This window comes from Gobio gobio (genome assembly GCF_949357685.1).
Source record: "Gobio gobio genome assembly, chromosome: 2".
In the NCBI taxonomy this organism is placed as follows: domain Eukaryota; kingdom Metazoa; phylum Chordata; class Actinopteri; order Cypriniformes; family Gobionidae; genus Gobio; species Gobio gobio.
Genome location: NC_137098.1, coordinates 30,608,217 through 30,622,220, shown reverse-complemented (window position 1 = coordinate 30,622,220; position 14,004 = coordinate 30,608,217). Strand labels below are relative to the sequence as shown.

Sequence of the window (14,004 nt, the reverse complement as noted above, 5' to 3'; positions counted from 1 at the left end):
CACACTCTCCTCATCCACACTTCCCACACGTCATTGGGCACTGGCCACCCTGGGGTCAATGAAACCCTCTCGCTGCTGAAGGAGCGCTTCTGGTGGCCAAACATGGCATCTGACGTCAGAAGGTACATTAGGGGTTAGAAGGAATGCGCCGTCTTTAAGAGCCCTCGACATCTTCCCTCCGGTAAACTCCATCCTCTGCCCATTCCCAACAGACCCTGGTCGCACCTAGGAGTCGACTTTTTCACCGACCTCCCTGCTTCTGATAAATGCACCTGTATCCTAGTGGTGGTTGATAGATTCTCAAAGTCATGTCGTCTGATTCCTTTGGAAGGACTGCCTACAGCCATGGAAACTGCCTAACTAATGTTCAACAAGATCTTCAGATATTATGGGATTCCTGAAGACATTGTGTCGGATAGAGGGCCTCAATTCATTTCCAGGGTTTGGAGGGCCTTCTTCTCACTCCTAGGTGTGACCGTCAGCCTATCCTCTGGGTATCATCCACAATCAAACAGGCAGACAGAGAGGAAGATACAAGAGATCGGTCGCTTCCTCCGTACCTTCTGTCACGGCCACCAGGACTCTTGGAACCAGTTCCTGGGTTGGGCCGAGTACGCACAGAACTCCCTACGCCAACCTACCACCGGTCTTACTCCCTTCCAGTGCGTGCTCGGTTACCAACCCCCATTGTTCCCCTGGTCCAAGGAACTGTCGGATGTTCCAGCGATCAACTACTGGTTCCGAGAGAGCAAGAGGGTCTGGGACTCTGCACACCATCAGCTTCAACAGCACTCTGCGCAGACGCAAGATGACAGCCAGATAGTAAGAAATACTTCTTAGCAAACTTATAGTCATAATGGTGTAGACTTCCTTGGTGCAAGAGCTCAAAGAGTAAATATTTAGCATGAGTGAGTTACTTTCGGTCCTTTCTATTTGAATGGGGAAATCTCATAAACTGCTTTCTGAACTCACAATTAAACAACTAATTTCAAATCAGCAAAATCTAACACTAACTGACCCATAAATGTTATTTCTTATCCTCAAATAGCATTAAAAAAAGCTTATTTTTCAGGCTAGACCAGCCAATGCACATGTGCAGTCCTAAACGTCTCAGGTTTCTATGGCAACCAGAGCTTCTAATGGCAGCTGCAGTGACGCGATGACTTTACCAATCAGCGATTGGCTCTTTTATTTAGAAGGCGGGACGTATTGCGTGTTGCAGTTTCTCCCATTCATGAGTAATAGGAGTGCACCGTCTTTGTATATAGATAGTCTTTGGTACAGGTCAGAAAGCTGTTGCATAGTGTTCCATTTTTGACCATAATGATGTTTAAGTAGTAGACAATTTATTGCTGTTGCTGTGGATGTTTACTGGGGGAAGAGTGTAGGACGTGCTCTATAAAAATATAAATAAGACGCTCCTTTTTCCACGTGCCCTACCAACTATTCAGAAAGATTTCTAGTGCTTTCCTGCTGTGAAATCATTACCTGTGCTGGTTGGAATGAACACATACAGATTTCGACTCCTTTTACTTACATTTATCATAGACCTACATCTCATTAGAATTTCAGTAGGACGCAACAGATTTCTGTTTGGGAATTGTTTGTTATTGCACATTGTTGCACAGGCACTTGCAAAACCTCCCTGACTGCACTCATCAGGGATGTGAACATCTTGATCATGATTTAAAGGGCCATTCCTATTGTTTCCTTCTGCAGATTCAGCATACGATATCAGTCACCAAATTAGGCACTTCCCTTTTTTACTCCTTTTTTGCATAGTGATTTCCAAAATGTCATAGTGCAGACATGACTAATTAATCACACAGATGCATAAAAACAATCCTTATTTATGTGCTCTACCATACACCTATAGAAATAATAATTCTTATATTATTTTATCTAAAATTTTATTAAATATCTGTTTATTAGGCTCTGGAGCAGTAGATGTGTCCTCATACCTCCTGGCATCTTGTGATACACTCTGTATCTTGAAAAAGGGCCCATTTTTTTAACCTATTGCCTATGAGCTGCCTTGTTCTTCATGATTCTTTGAAAGCTGATTTTTCATGGACATGTCAGCACCATCTACTGGTGTATTCCATTTATGCATCTCTGTTATCCAAAAATAAATGCACAGCACAACATAACATAACAGTGATCAGACAGTGAATGAGTGTGAGGGACCAACTTAAATAGCAAACACAAATGAGGATGATTAATAGAACACACAACTGACATATATGAACTAATAATGAGGAGCGGGAAAACTGAACAAAGGAACACATGATAAACATGAAAAAGTCCATGATAATGAAACTAACAGAACATAATTACACTTACATTACAAAGCTATTATATTGATGATGATTATTATCAGTAAAGATTCAAATTGCAATTTAATTCACTTCATATACAACACTCAAAAGTTCAGTAAGGTGAGGTCAGCAAGATTTTTTAAAAGAAAGATATTAATACTTTTATAATATTACTGAATATTTAAATTTTCTATTAATCAAAAGATCCCGAAAGAAATGTATTAGAGTTTCCACAAAAATATTAATAGGCAGACTGTTTTCAACATTGATAATAATCAGAAATGTTTCTTGAGCAGTAAATCAGCATATTAGAATGATTTCTGAAGGATCATGTGATCAAGACTGGAGTGGGAGCTTTGCCAATAATACTATTTATAATAATACATTATATTTTAAAATATAATAAAACAATTAGTTATTTTATATTGTAATAACATTTCACTGGTTTTCAACTATATCATTCCTTAGTGTCAACTTACTACTTCAATACAACAGCTACATTTCTAATATAATAAAGGCATATTCACTGACATGGCTCTGTCCTGGTTGCCTGCTTTTCATGCTCTCTTGCTTTTCTCTCCTCCATTTTGTAATCTGCTGCTTCCCTGAGCAGTAGCTCTCTGGCAAGGTCAGGCCTCCCTGCGCGGGTCAAGCAGTGGGCCAGCATGGGGCGTTTCGGAGATGAGAAAGGAAGGCCCCGTCTCCACGCCGTCAGAATGTGAAAGGCCTGTTTTGAGAGGCTGTGTGGTGCACGGAGTCGAGCGATTTGGACAGCAGAGCGACGGAGATGGAGAGACGTAACTAGAAGTGCTGCATCGTCTTCAGTGAGCTCATCACAGAGCCATGACAACAGCTCATCTGAGAGAGGGTCTGGAAGACAAACACTGTTAGCATGTGTGTGTCCACACCTTCACAGCCTTCTCACTCATTCTGTCATTTTTTTAAATGAGAGAAAGATCTTAGCAAAACAAAAACAAAAAACAGGCCAAATGGAGGGAAAAAGTGAAGAAAGAGCTGGAGTGCTCAAGTAAACAATGCTGCAGTAGATACTTCACATACCTGTTTGACTGTGCTGTATTACTTTCACACTCACAGGCTGACAGACTGCTTTTGCATTCTAAGTAACAAAACAAACAACAACAGTGATTTTCTTTTATTGTTTACCAGTACAAATATCTAAAAATTTAATTATTTAATTGGGATTTACTTGAGAAGGCTTGGTTTCTGACAAATGTATACAAATTGTGTTTATACTTAGAAAGAGAAAAAAATATCTGGCAATGGGGTAAGAAAAATAAACGTGTTGTTACTTTGAATTACGTTTATTTTTCTTTACAGGTTTTTACATTTATTTTTTCATTTGCATATATTATGTTTTCTTGTTTTAAGCATGAACGTGTTTCATTTTGATGTGATTAATCATGATTAATTGATGGTCTGTATACAGTACATACATACAGTATATGTGTGTATGTACACCGATCAGGCATAACATTATGACAGGAGAAGTGAATAACACTGATTATCTCTTCATCACAGCACCTGTTAGTGGGTGGGATATATTAGGCAACAAGTGAACATTTTGTCCTCAAAGTTGATGTTTTAGAAGCAGGAAAAATGGGCAAGCATAAGGATTTGAGCGAGTTTGACAAGGGCCTAATTGTGATGGTTAGATGACTGGGTCAGAGCAACTCCAAAACTGCTGCTCTTATGGGGTGTTCCCGGTCTGCAGTGGTCCGTATATATCAAAAGTGGCCCAAGGAAGGAACAGTGGTGAATCTGCGACAGGGTCATAGGCGGCCAAGGCTCATTGATACTTGTGAGGAGTGAAGGCTGGCCCGTGTGGTACAATCAAACAGTCGAGCTACTGTAGCTCAAATTGCTCAAGATGTTCATGCTGATTCTGATAGAAAGGTGTCAGAATACACAGTGCATCACAGTTTGTTGCGTATGGGGCTGCATAGCCGGTGACCAGTCAGAGTGTCCATGCTGACCCCTGTCCACTGCTGAAAGTGCCAACATTGGGCACGTGAACATCAGAACTGGACCACAGAGCAATGGATGAAGGTGGCCTGGTCTGATGAATCATGTTTTCTTTTACATCAAGTGGATGGCCGCTTACCTGGGGAACACATGGAACAAATGGAACAAGGATGCACTATGGGAAGAAGGCAAGCCGGTGGATACAGTGTGATGCTTTGTGCAATGCTGGGAAACCTTGGGTTTCCATGTGGATGTTACTTTGAAAAGAATCACCTACCTAAGCATTGTTGCAGACCATGTACACCTTTTCATAGAAACGGTATTCCCTGGTGGCTGTGGACTCTTTCAGCAGGATAATGTGCCCTGCCACAAATCAAAAAGTGGTTCAGGAATGGTTTGAGGAGCACAAAATGAGTTTGAGGTGTTGACTTGGCCTCCAAATTCTTAATCGAGCGTCTGTGGGATGTGATGAACAAACAAGTCAGATCCATGGAGGCCCCACCTTGCAAATTACAGGACACATTAGTGCAGTAGAGGTTGGTGTTTTTCAGGATCTGCTGCTAAAATCTTGGTGCCAGATACCATAGCACACCTTCAGGGGGCTAATGGAGTCCATGCCTCTATGGGTCAGGGATGTTTTGGCAGCAAAAGAGGGACCAACACAATATTTTGAAAATATAATGTTATGCCTGATCGTATATAATTTACATGCATATATTATATATTTACAAACTTTTATGTTAGAAGTGATTTATTGATTTAACTGCACTATTTTTTTAATGTCATTTTGCTTCTCAAGTAAATGTTCCATGATTTAAGAGGCAGCAACCAACAGCAACAGGCACTTCATCAGGTTTTCTCAGATCCTGTTTCCCTGTCGGTGTCTGTTGCCATTGGTCAGCACTTGTTTCCACCAGTTGCACACGTTTCTGTCGGCGTTTGCCGGGTTGTGGGATGTCCGAGAAGCGACATACTGTAATCTGATTCTGATTCTGATTCTGATTCTGAATCTGAAATTTTCACCTTGGTCGGGGTCTGTTGATGCAGTTGGCCTTAAGAATATGTCTTTACCTTGGGAAGAGTGAGTGGCAGCCGGCAGACAGGATGTTCTAGAGGACAGTCCTTAGACACGGCTGCCCTGTCACCATTCCAGACCAGATGACCTTTGGTGACCTTGAATAAACTGGTTACGCCTTTGTAGTGAAGAGAGCTGTAGTTGCCGAAGGGGTCCACTTCTTTTAATCTCAAATATAGCCGGTTTCTTCTTTGGTTGTGGAATGTGATTATGTGTGAATCTGTTTGTTCACTACCTATGGGATCTCCAAAAGACACACTCAGAAATAAGTACACATATGGTGGATAAGCTAACATTCTAACAAATCTAACAGTGAAAAGCCTGACTCACTTGATGCCTTGGGTGAAATAAAATAAGTCAAATTAATACTTATACTCAGCAAAGTTGCATTAAAATGATCACGTTACATCAAGGACACTTATAATGTTACAAAAGATTTCTATTTCAAACAAATGTTGTTCTTTTTAACTTTCAATTCATCAGAGAATGCTGAAAAAAGTATTTTGGTTTCCACAAAAAATATTAAGAAGCACAACTGTTTTCAAAATTGATAATAATAAGAAATGTTTCTTGTGCAGAAAATCAGCATATTAGAAAGATTTCTGAAGGATCATGTGACACTGAAGACTGGAGGAATGATGCTGAAAATTAGCTTTGCCACATGAATATATATCATTTTAAAATATATTCAAATTGTAAATAGTAATAATAACATTTCACAATAGTACAGTTTTTAAATCCACACAGGTAGATTTTAACTGCTATTAAAACAGTGATAGTTTAAATGGGTATGATGATTCTGATTATGAAAATGGATGGATTGAACAGCCTTTTAGGCACTGTTGTTCACCAGTTATTTACAAAAGAAATATCAAATGAATATAGAAAGTATGGGATGTGCATGGGTTTCAAGATTTGTTTAATATACCATTGCAGGTTATATTCCCGCTGAACCGGAGCAGCAGCTGCTCTCCCTCCCTCATGGAGAGTTGAGACGAGGGCTCTGGAGGGCCACAGTAACCCAGGGCCTGGAGTTCACACAACGCTGCGCTAACATCTCTGCTGGGCAGGGTGGCTACAACCACGCTGCTAGGGTCCAGATGCTCATGATGGAGCATAACTGTGACTGAGAAGATCTTTACAGCTTCTTCCAGTTCTTCAACTAATGAAGTCAGGTAGGAATATTTCATAGAGGATTGAAGGCGAAGTACTATTAACCTGCGGGCAGAGCAAGGTTTTAAATGTGAGAGTTTAGTGGCAGTTTAGTTTTTCTTTTTGAAATATTTTTTATCTTTCGCACAGGTTGATTATGATCCCTCTGTACCTTTCATAGCTCTCTGGTAGCTCAAAACAGACCAAGCTGTTCTGAAGGTTCTTTACACTGACTTTATCCAGAACCTTCCAATGGTTCTCTATGCTGCCCAGCACTGCCAGCTGCTCTTTACACTCTTTATGAGTCTTTACTGAGGCACCATCAACCCTGAATGAGAGGGGGAAAAACTATTCTTTACTAATTTGAATTCCTCTCCACACTGACAATTTGTTTTAGGATTTACTTTGAAACAATTTTCACTCAGATTTTGCTGGAAAATGTCACAAATAATTACAAAGAAACAGCAATTGGGTTGAAAAAAAGACTGAAATAGTATTTTCTTGTAAAACATACTCCCAATAATCTTTGTTTTAACTGTTACATTTTTTTTAAATAATGTAACTTTACCTGTGCTGGGGTGAGAAAGTGCCTGATATAAGAGTAGGTCTGTCAGTATCTTCACCGGCTCTCCTCTTCTCAGAGATAGGAGGACAGGGCAGGATAAGTGTCAAAGGTCGTCTGAGTTTCAGGGTTGATGGATGGCTTAGGTGAAGTAAGGGGGTTGATGTAAGAGCAGCGTGGTAGGAATCATGTTTGGATTTAAGGGCGGATAAAACAAAGGCATCCACCGGCTGTACCTAAGGAGACAAAGAAAGGCTTCTATACACAGTATGCACTTATTCATAAGCTGCCTTTTTACTATCTCCAACAATTGACAGACAAGAAGTCATTCATCTCCAAATTCTAATGTGGAGTAGTAGTATGGGACCTGCGTGGAATTTTGACCATATGCGCATGCAGAATTTTCGGGTTTGGTGCGAGTGTTGGTTGTGTTGAAATATTTGCGAATTGCAAATGTGTTCAAATATTTTTTACTTTCACAGCTAGACCATATGACTGCCTGACTGGATGTTATGTATTATCAAAACTAGGAATATGAGGTTTGTTTTGTGTGGATATATTTATACATGAATTATTTAGTCATTTTATCATGGTTAATAAGTGGAGTGTAACTTCATGACAAATTCCGTGTGACTGCCAAGAAATGAAACAATTGTATACAAATGTCGGAGAAAGTGGAAAGTTGAAATTATTCATCATTTGTAAATGTTTACTATTAACGATTTAGTACTTTATGGGCATTGAACTTTTAGCTGTAACAACGTTTGTGCAAAGGGTGGCTAGTTTAGTTTAGCTAAATGCTTGCTAAAGACATAAATACACCACATAATTGTAATTTGGGTGCAAAACATGTTTTTATTGCCTCAACACTTAGTATACTATATCTATAAACAGGATATTCCTTGAATCATACATCAACAGGAGAAAACAAATAAATGTTTCAAGAAAATACTTGTTTATTTATCAAAACAATGTAATATAAACTGTTTAAACAGTGTTCCCTTAAGTTATAGTAATCAAATTAACCCCCATAACCAACCCTTAAACTTACCCGTACCACTAAACCAGTCCCTAACCATACCCATATCCCACCTTAATAACAGGAAGAGTGTTTTGCAATATAACATGAACACAATCACAATTACTATTATTTTTGGTTACACTTTATTTTAAGGTGTCTTTGTTACACTGTAATTATACATTTAAGTACTGAGTAGTATTAAGTAACTACATGTACTTACTATAGGGTTAGATTTAGGGTTTGGCTTGGTTTAGGGTTAGATGCATGTACTTAAATGCATAATTTATGTAACATGTAAAAATGACACTGTAAAATTAATTATTTTATTTTTTTGACATAAGGACATACTTACAGCACCTAAAGTGGGACCAGTCATTCTTATATTGTTACATTTTCTGTTGAACTATACAGATCACTCATAGTTTGCATTTGTACTTTTGTAAATCTAAAAAAAGTGCTTTATATAAACCGAAGTTTAATGACTCCTGTACGCATTTTAATTTACATTAAATAATGATCTGTTAAACATGTAATGTTTAATAAATTCATTAGTAAACATAAACACGCACATTATCTCATATTTCTAGCTTTGTGAATATATATTAACCAATGATCTGTTAAGCATTATATAATGTTTGTTAATGATTTATTAATAAAAGTTATTATTTAATTGTTACCAAAGGTGGCTTTACAAGCAGCTTCATTGCAATAAATTATACAGATTTTATAACCAGTTATCTTTGAGAGCATTTTATTTTTTTTCATAGGACACGTTTGTTCAAATTTATATTAAAAGAAGACCTTATCTAATGATGTGCTCCAATCAGACAGTAAGCTCTCACTCCTCCACTTTGTCTTGCAAAACATAAAAAAACAAACAAAACAAACATCTTCCATGATAGATTTGTTTTCTTGTGATTCAGCCTGATTGAAAATAAATTCTTAATGTACCGTCACTTGAGCAACAACTGGTGCGGTGAAGGATCCAGGCAAGTAGTTGAGGCATATTCTGGAGTCCACACTGAGCTTGTGAGACAGTCCTGTCCTAGGGACTGTAAAACTCTCCGTTCTCAAACGGGACAGGACCGCAAACACACCCAGAGAGTACACCCGCACCACTGCAAACCAACCCTGTGGAAAACACACAGAAAATACACTGCCATCATACTTAAACAAATAACATATAAGCAATAATTGTGTACCTACAAATAAGATTGACCTTGCTGCACTGCAATAATCTATGGAAATATACACAGATCAGGCACAACATTATGACCTAATGTTATCCTAATATTGTGTTGGTCCCCCTTTTGCTCCCAAAACAGCCCTGAGTGACCCATCGAGACATGGACTCCAATTGACCCCTTGAAGGTGTGCTGTGGTATCTGGCACCAAGCAGTAGATCCTTTAAGTCCAGTAAGTTTTGAGGTGGGATTGAGATCTGGGGAATTTGGAGGCTAAGTCAACATCTCAAACTCATTGTTGTGCTCCTCAAACCATTCCTGAACCATTTGTTCTTTGTGGCAGGGCACATTATCCTGCTGAAAGAGACCACAGCCACCAGGGAATACCGTTTCCATGAAAGGGTGTACATGGTCTGCAACAATGCTTAGGTGGTACATGTCAAAGCAACATCCATATGGATGGCAGGACCCAAGGTTTCCCAGCAGAACATTGCCCAAAGCATCACACTGCCTCCGCCGGCTTGCCTTCTTCCCATAGTGCATCCTGGTGTCATGTGTTCCCCAGTTAAGTGACGCACACGTACACGTACACGTACACGGCCATCCACATGATGTAAAAGAAAACGTGATTCATCAGACCAGGGCACCTTCTTCCATTGCTCCATGGTCGAGTTCTGATGCTCATGTGCCCACTGTTGGCGCTTTCGGCAGTAGACAGGGGTCAGCATGGGCAACCTGTGTATTCTAACACCTTTCAGCATTAACTTCTTGAGCAATTTGAGCAACAGTAGCTTGTCTGTTTGACTGGACCATACGGGCCAGCCTTCGCTTCCCACGTGCATCAATGAGCCTTGGCCGCCCATGACCCTTTTGCCGGTTCACCACTGTTCCTTCCTGGGACCACTTTTGATAGACTGCAGACCGGGAACACCCCACAAGAGCTGCAGTTTTGGAGATGCTCTGACCCTCGTCGTCGTCTAGCCATCACATCCCTTGTCAAACTCGCTCAAATCCTTATGCTTGCCCATTTTTCCTGCTTCTAACACATTAACTTTGAGGACAAAATGTTCACTTGCTGCCTAATATATCCCACCCACTAACAGGTGCCGTGATGAAGAGATAATCAGTGTTATTCACTTCACCTGTCATTGGTCATAATGTTATGCGTGATCAGTGTAATGTATAATGCTTGTATAATGACCTCTGTGTTAAGCCTTTTACAACACAAATAAATGACTGAAAAGAGAGAAAAGGAAGTAAAATGAAAAATAAAATTACAGACCCTTTGTCCTCCATAGAAGCCTTCAGTAGATGTAGGTGTGACATAGCTAACTCTTTGCTCTGGATCCACCACTTTCACTGTGATCTCTCTGTAGTTCCAACGGTAACTCGCCTGGAATGGCAATGCTATGGTGAGTGGGAAGGGACATTTGACATGGCTGGAGTTCTGTATGCGGAGAACGGTGCTGACCAGCTCCTCTGATCCTGACACCATGAGAGAACTCAGACCATCAACCACCTCACAAGTCAAGATGTTTACAACTTCTGATGGGGCGGTTATATAGCAGACTCTGGGAGACAATGGAGATTTGGCTCTGTCTGCAAGCCTGCAAGTTACCAAAATACAATTGTCAAAGGTGAATTCAGTAATCAGTATTATTTCCTTATTAAGTTTTACGCATACAGAAATGAATAGTATTTTTGTAATCATGTTCAAATACATGTGATCATCCAGGCACATCAGTGGCCTAAAAGACCTTATTCCTGGCAGTGCCATGACAGGTATGAAAGCGAGGCTGTGAGGGATAGACTTAGGGCTCGTTCACACAGAAAGTTTTTTTGCTTTGAATAATGCGATATGTGGGCAGTGGAATGGAGGTAAAACGCAACGTCTTGAGATGAGTTCTTTAAAAGTTGAACTGATTTTAACTTGAGCGCTGCGTTTTTAGAACGCATGTCATGCGCGAGACCCTGCAGCAAAAGAGCAGCGGTCCGTCTAGCACGTGTTTACATACAAAATCAATGGAAAAACAGGTTCTGTGTGAACGGTCCCTTACTATGTTCTCAATGGCATCTGCTGTAAAAAGCACCTAGATCACTTTTTTCCACAGCTCATATTGTCTGGGGGACAATGGTCTTTGTCTACTGAAATTTCTCAGAAAGATAGCCTATTTGAGCAGTGTTTCGTCAGCAGAACAATCCCAAAACACCTTAAATAACAGTTAAACCCACTGAAGAGATGTATGTCTATGCTCCACAACCTCACTTTTATTCCCGTTAAAAATCAAAGATGGTGCTGCTGTAAATAAGGTCTATAAAAGCTGATGATTAAGTTTATATAGGGCAGGTTGCCTCATGGGGGCCACCGTGTTGAGATCACATGACCAGTTGTATAGTACTTCTATAACCCCCATGTAATTGGACACTTTTGCTCACAACATAAATTAATCATGCTTTAATGAACAGCGTATTTCTACAACGGCACTGGTAACAGAAAACTATTGCAATTATTCTATAACTACGCTAGGTATCAATTTAAGTTCAAGATGACTGCAATATAGGCTAGGCAGTGCCACTTTAAGAAATACACTAAATGAAAAAGTGGTTTTGTTTTTTGGTTTATTTGGGTTTTTTCAGGGTAACATAGTCTAGACTAAGTAATAATTCACTTTATATTGGACTTGTATGAAATATTTTCTCATTTAAACAATTTTGTTTTAATCTCCCTCTTCTGCACTGTAAAAATAACTTGTGTCTGTATTGTTTTATTTATATATTTATTTATTTACAGGTGTTTTACCTGTATTTTGAATAATGCATTGTGTTGTGGGTTTAACGGAAATTTCCATAAAATTACTGGATAATTTCCTGGCAGAAAATTACCAGTACAGTTTTTTTTTTTTTTTACAGTGTGCCCCATACTATTTAGACTTACCCAACAGTTACCAATGTATTCTTCAATCTTTCACCGCCTTGTCCTCTAGTTTTCTTTCTCTCCTCTCCCTCTTTTTCTTCCTCCACCTCACCATTCATGTTCAGACAGTTCTTGCAGTCTGTCACCGTAGTTTTATACGATGAGTCTACTCTTGTTTCCTCATGTGAGCTCTCTTCACTCGTGTTTCTGTCATCCATACACGCAGCACAGCGCTTCACTGGATCTGGAAGCCTTGTTGACTGCACATTTGAAAGCCAGTGGTCTGCAGGATGCTGGTCCAGCGGAATGCGGATGTCACATGATTCTGGTTTTATGTGGTCTGCAGTATCCAGAGGTCCAGTGCTGGTAAGATCACCTCTCTCTCCACTGACTTCAGTAAGAAAATCAATACCAGCATTAAGTCTCTTGCTCATTACACTGAACTGGTTTGCAATGATGTGGACATCTTCCAGGACATTAAGAATGACATCAGTCATGCGGTCTTGGTAAAAGTGGGATCCATATGAAGCATCTAAAAATATATAAGATACTCAGTAATGTCTTAGTTGTGTGCATATGAAACATTGTACATTTTTTTTTGTCTATTCCTTTACTTTGCCTCAAATTGACAAAAAGTGTATAGAATAAATAAAAGGCCTAAAAAAGAAAGTAAAATGGTTCAAAAATAATATCTAGATATTCTAAAAAAAGTGTATATAATTATTGCCATGTCCAAAGGATCAATGAAGAGGTGTAGCTATTATCCCAAAAGTTATCCTTTCATGGAAAACTGAATTAATAAACGAATGAAATTACAAATGAACAACCGCTCAAAAGGTTGGGGTCTTTTATTGTTTTTGAAAGATGTCTCTTATGCTGCATCAAGGCCAACCCAAATTGAAAAGCTTCCCATACCCACAAACAGTGGTCTAAATACAAAATGTTGGTGTAATTTTACAGGAAACACTTTGAAGTTACATAAAACACTGCTAAAAGTGATAAACATGTAAGTATATGTTGTCTAAGCTGTAATACCCCATACAAAATGTTGGTGTAATTTTACAGGAAACACTTTGAAGTTACATAAAACACTGCTAAAAGTGATAAACATGTAAGTATATGTTGTCTAAGCTGTAATACCCCTGTATAAGAGGGCACTTTTTAATACTTTTTTGGGGATTAGGGGTTAGATGGTAATAAAAAAGTAATATAAAACATTACATAAAACTTTTGAAAGGTATTGTAGCTTTTCAAGCGAATCAATTACAATTTGAGCTTGTCACATTCAGAGAACCCTTGCGATTTTAGTCTGTTTGTTGAACTTTCTCTTACTTTACTTATTTTATAATTTTTAGACTATAATTTGATGCACTACATGAGTGCATCAGCAATGCAGTACTCTATCAGTCATGCCAATAAAGCTTTGCCACAACGCAAGACACAGAGAGAGAGGGAGAGAGATCTCAAAGATCCCAAGCCTCTCATGAAGCACTTACCCACATCAGCTGTTTTCTCTTGAGACAAATTAGAGCACATCCTATGCCCGGTGAGAGTGTTTGCTGTACCACAAAGAACCTCTCTCAGCACGCACACTCTTTGGGTGTGAACCTCACAAAACGTCCTGAGAACCTGGAAAAGCCTTGTGTGAAGTCCAGCTGAATCTCTATGGCCTGTTTCTTCTCTCGCTTTCGCTGGTTGTAAAACTCCTCTCAGTTCCTTAGCGGCCTCGTGTAAAAGGTTTAACAGATTGTTCTCTTGTGAGAGTGTTAGCTGACTGGCTGGATCTGCCATATTA

At 39.3% G+C, this 14,004-nt stretch overlaps 1 protein-coding gene across 1 annotated transcript; it reads right to left on the bottom strand.

Annotated features, from left to right (window-relative positions):
• Positions 1–2,841: 2,841 nt before the first annotated feature.
• Positions 2,842–12,706, bottom strand: dthd1 (death domain containing 1; the record flags this gene model as incomplete). Its single annotated transcript, XM_079803563.1, has 9 exons — positions 2,842–3,188; positions 3,378–3,435; positions 5,373–5,611; positions 6,287–6,594; positions 6,701–6,856; positions 7,097–7,326; positions 9,063–9,242; positions 10,578–10,902; positions 12,231–12,706. The coding sequence occupies 9 exons, from the start codon at positions 12,704–12,706 to the stop codon at positions 2,842–2,844; spliced, it is 2,319 nt and encodes a 772-aa protein (XP_079659689.1).
• Positions 12,707–14,004: the final 1,298 nt, after the last annotated feature.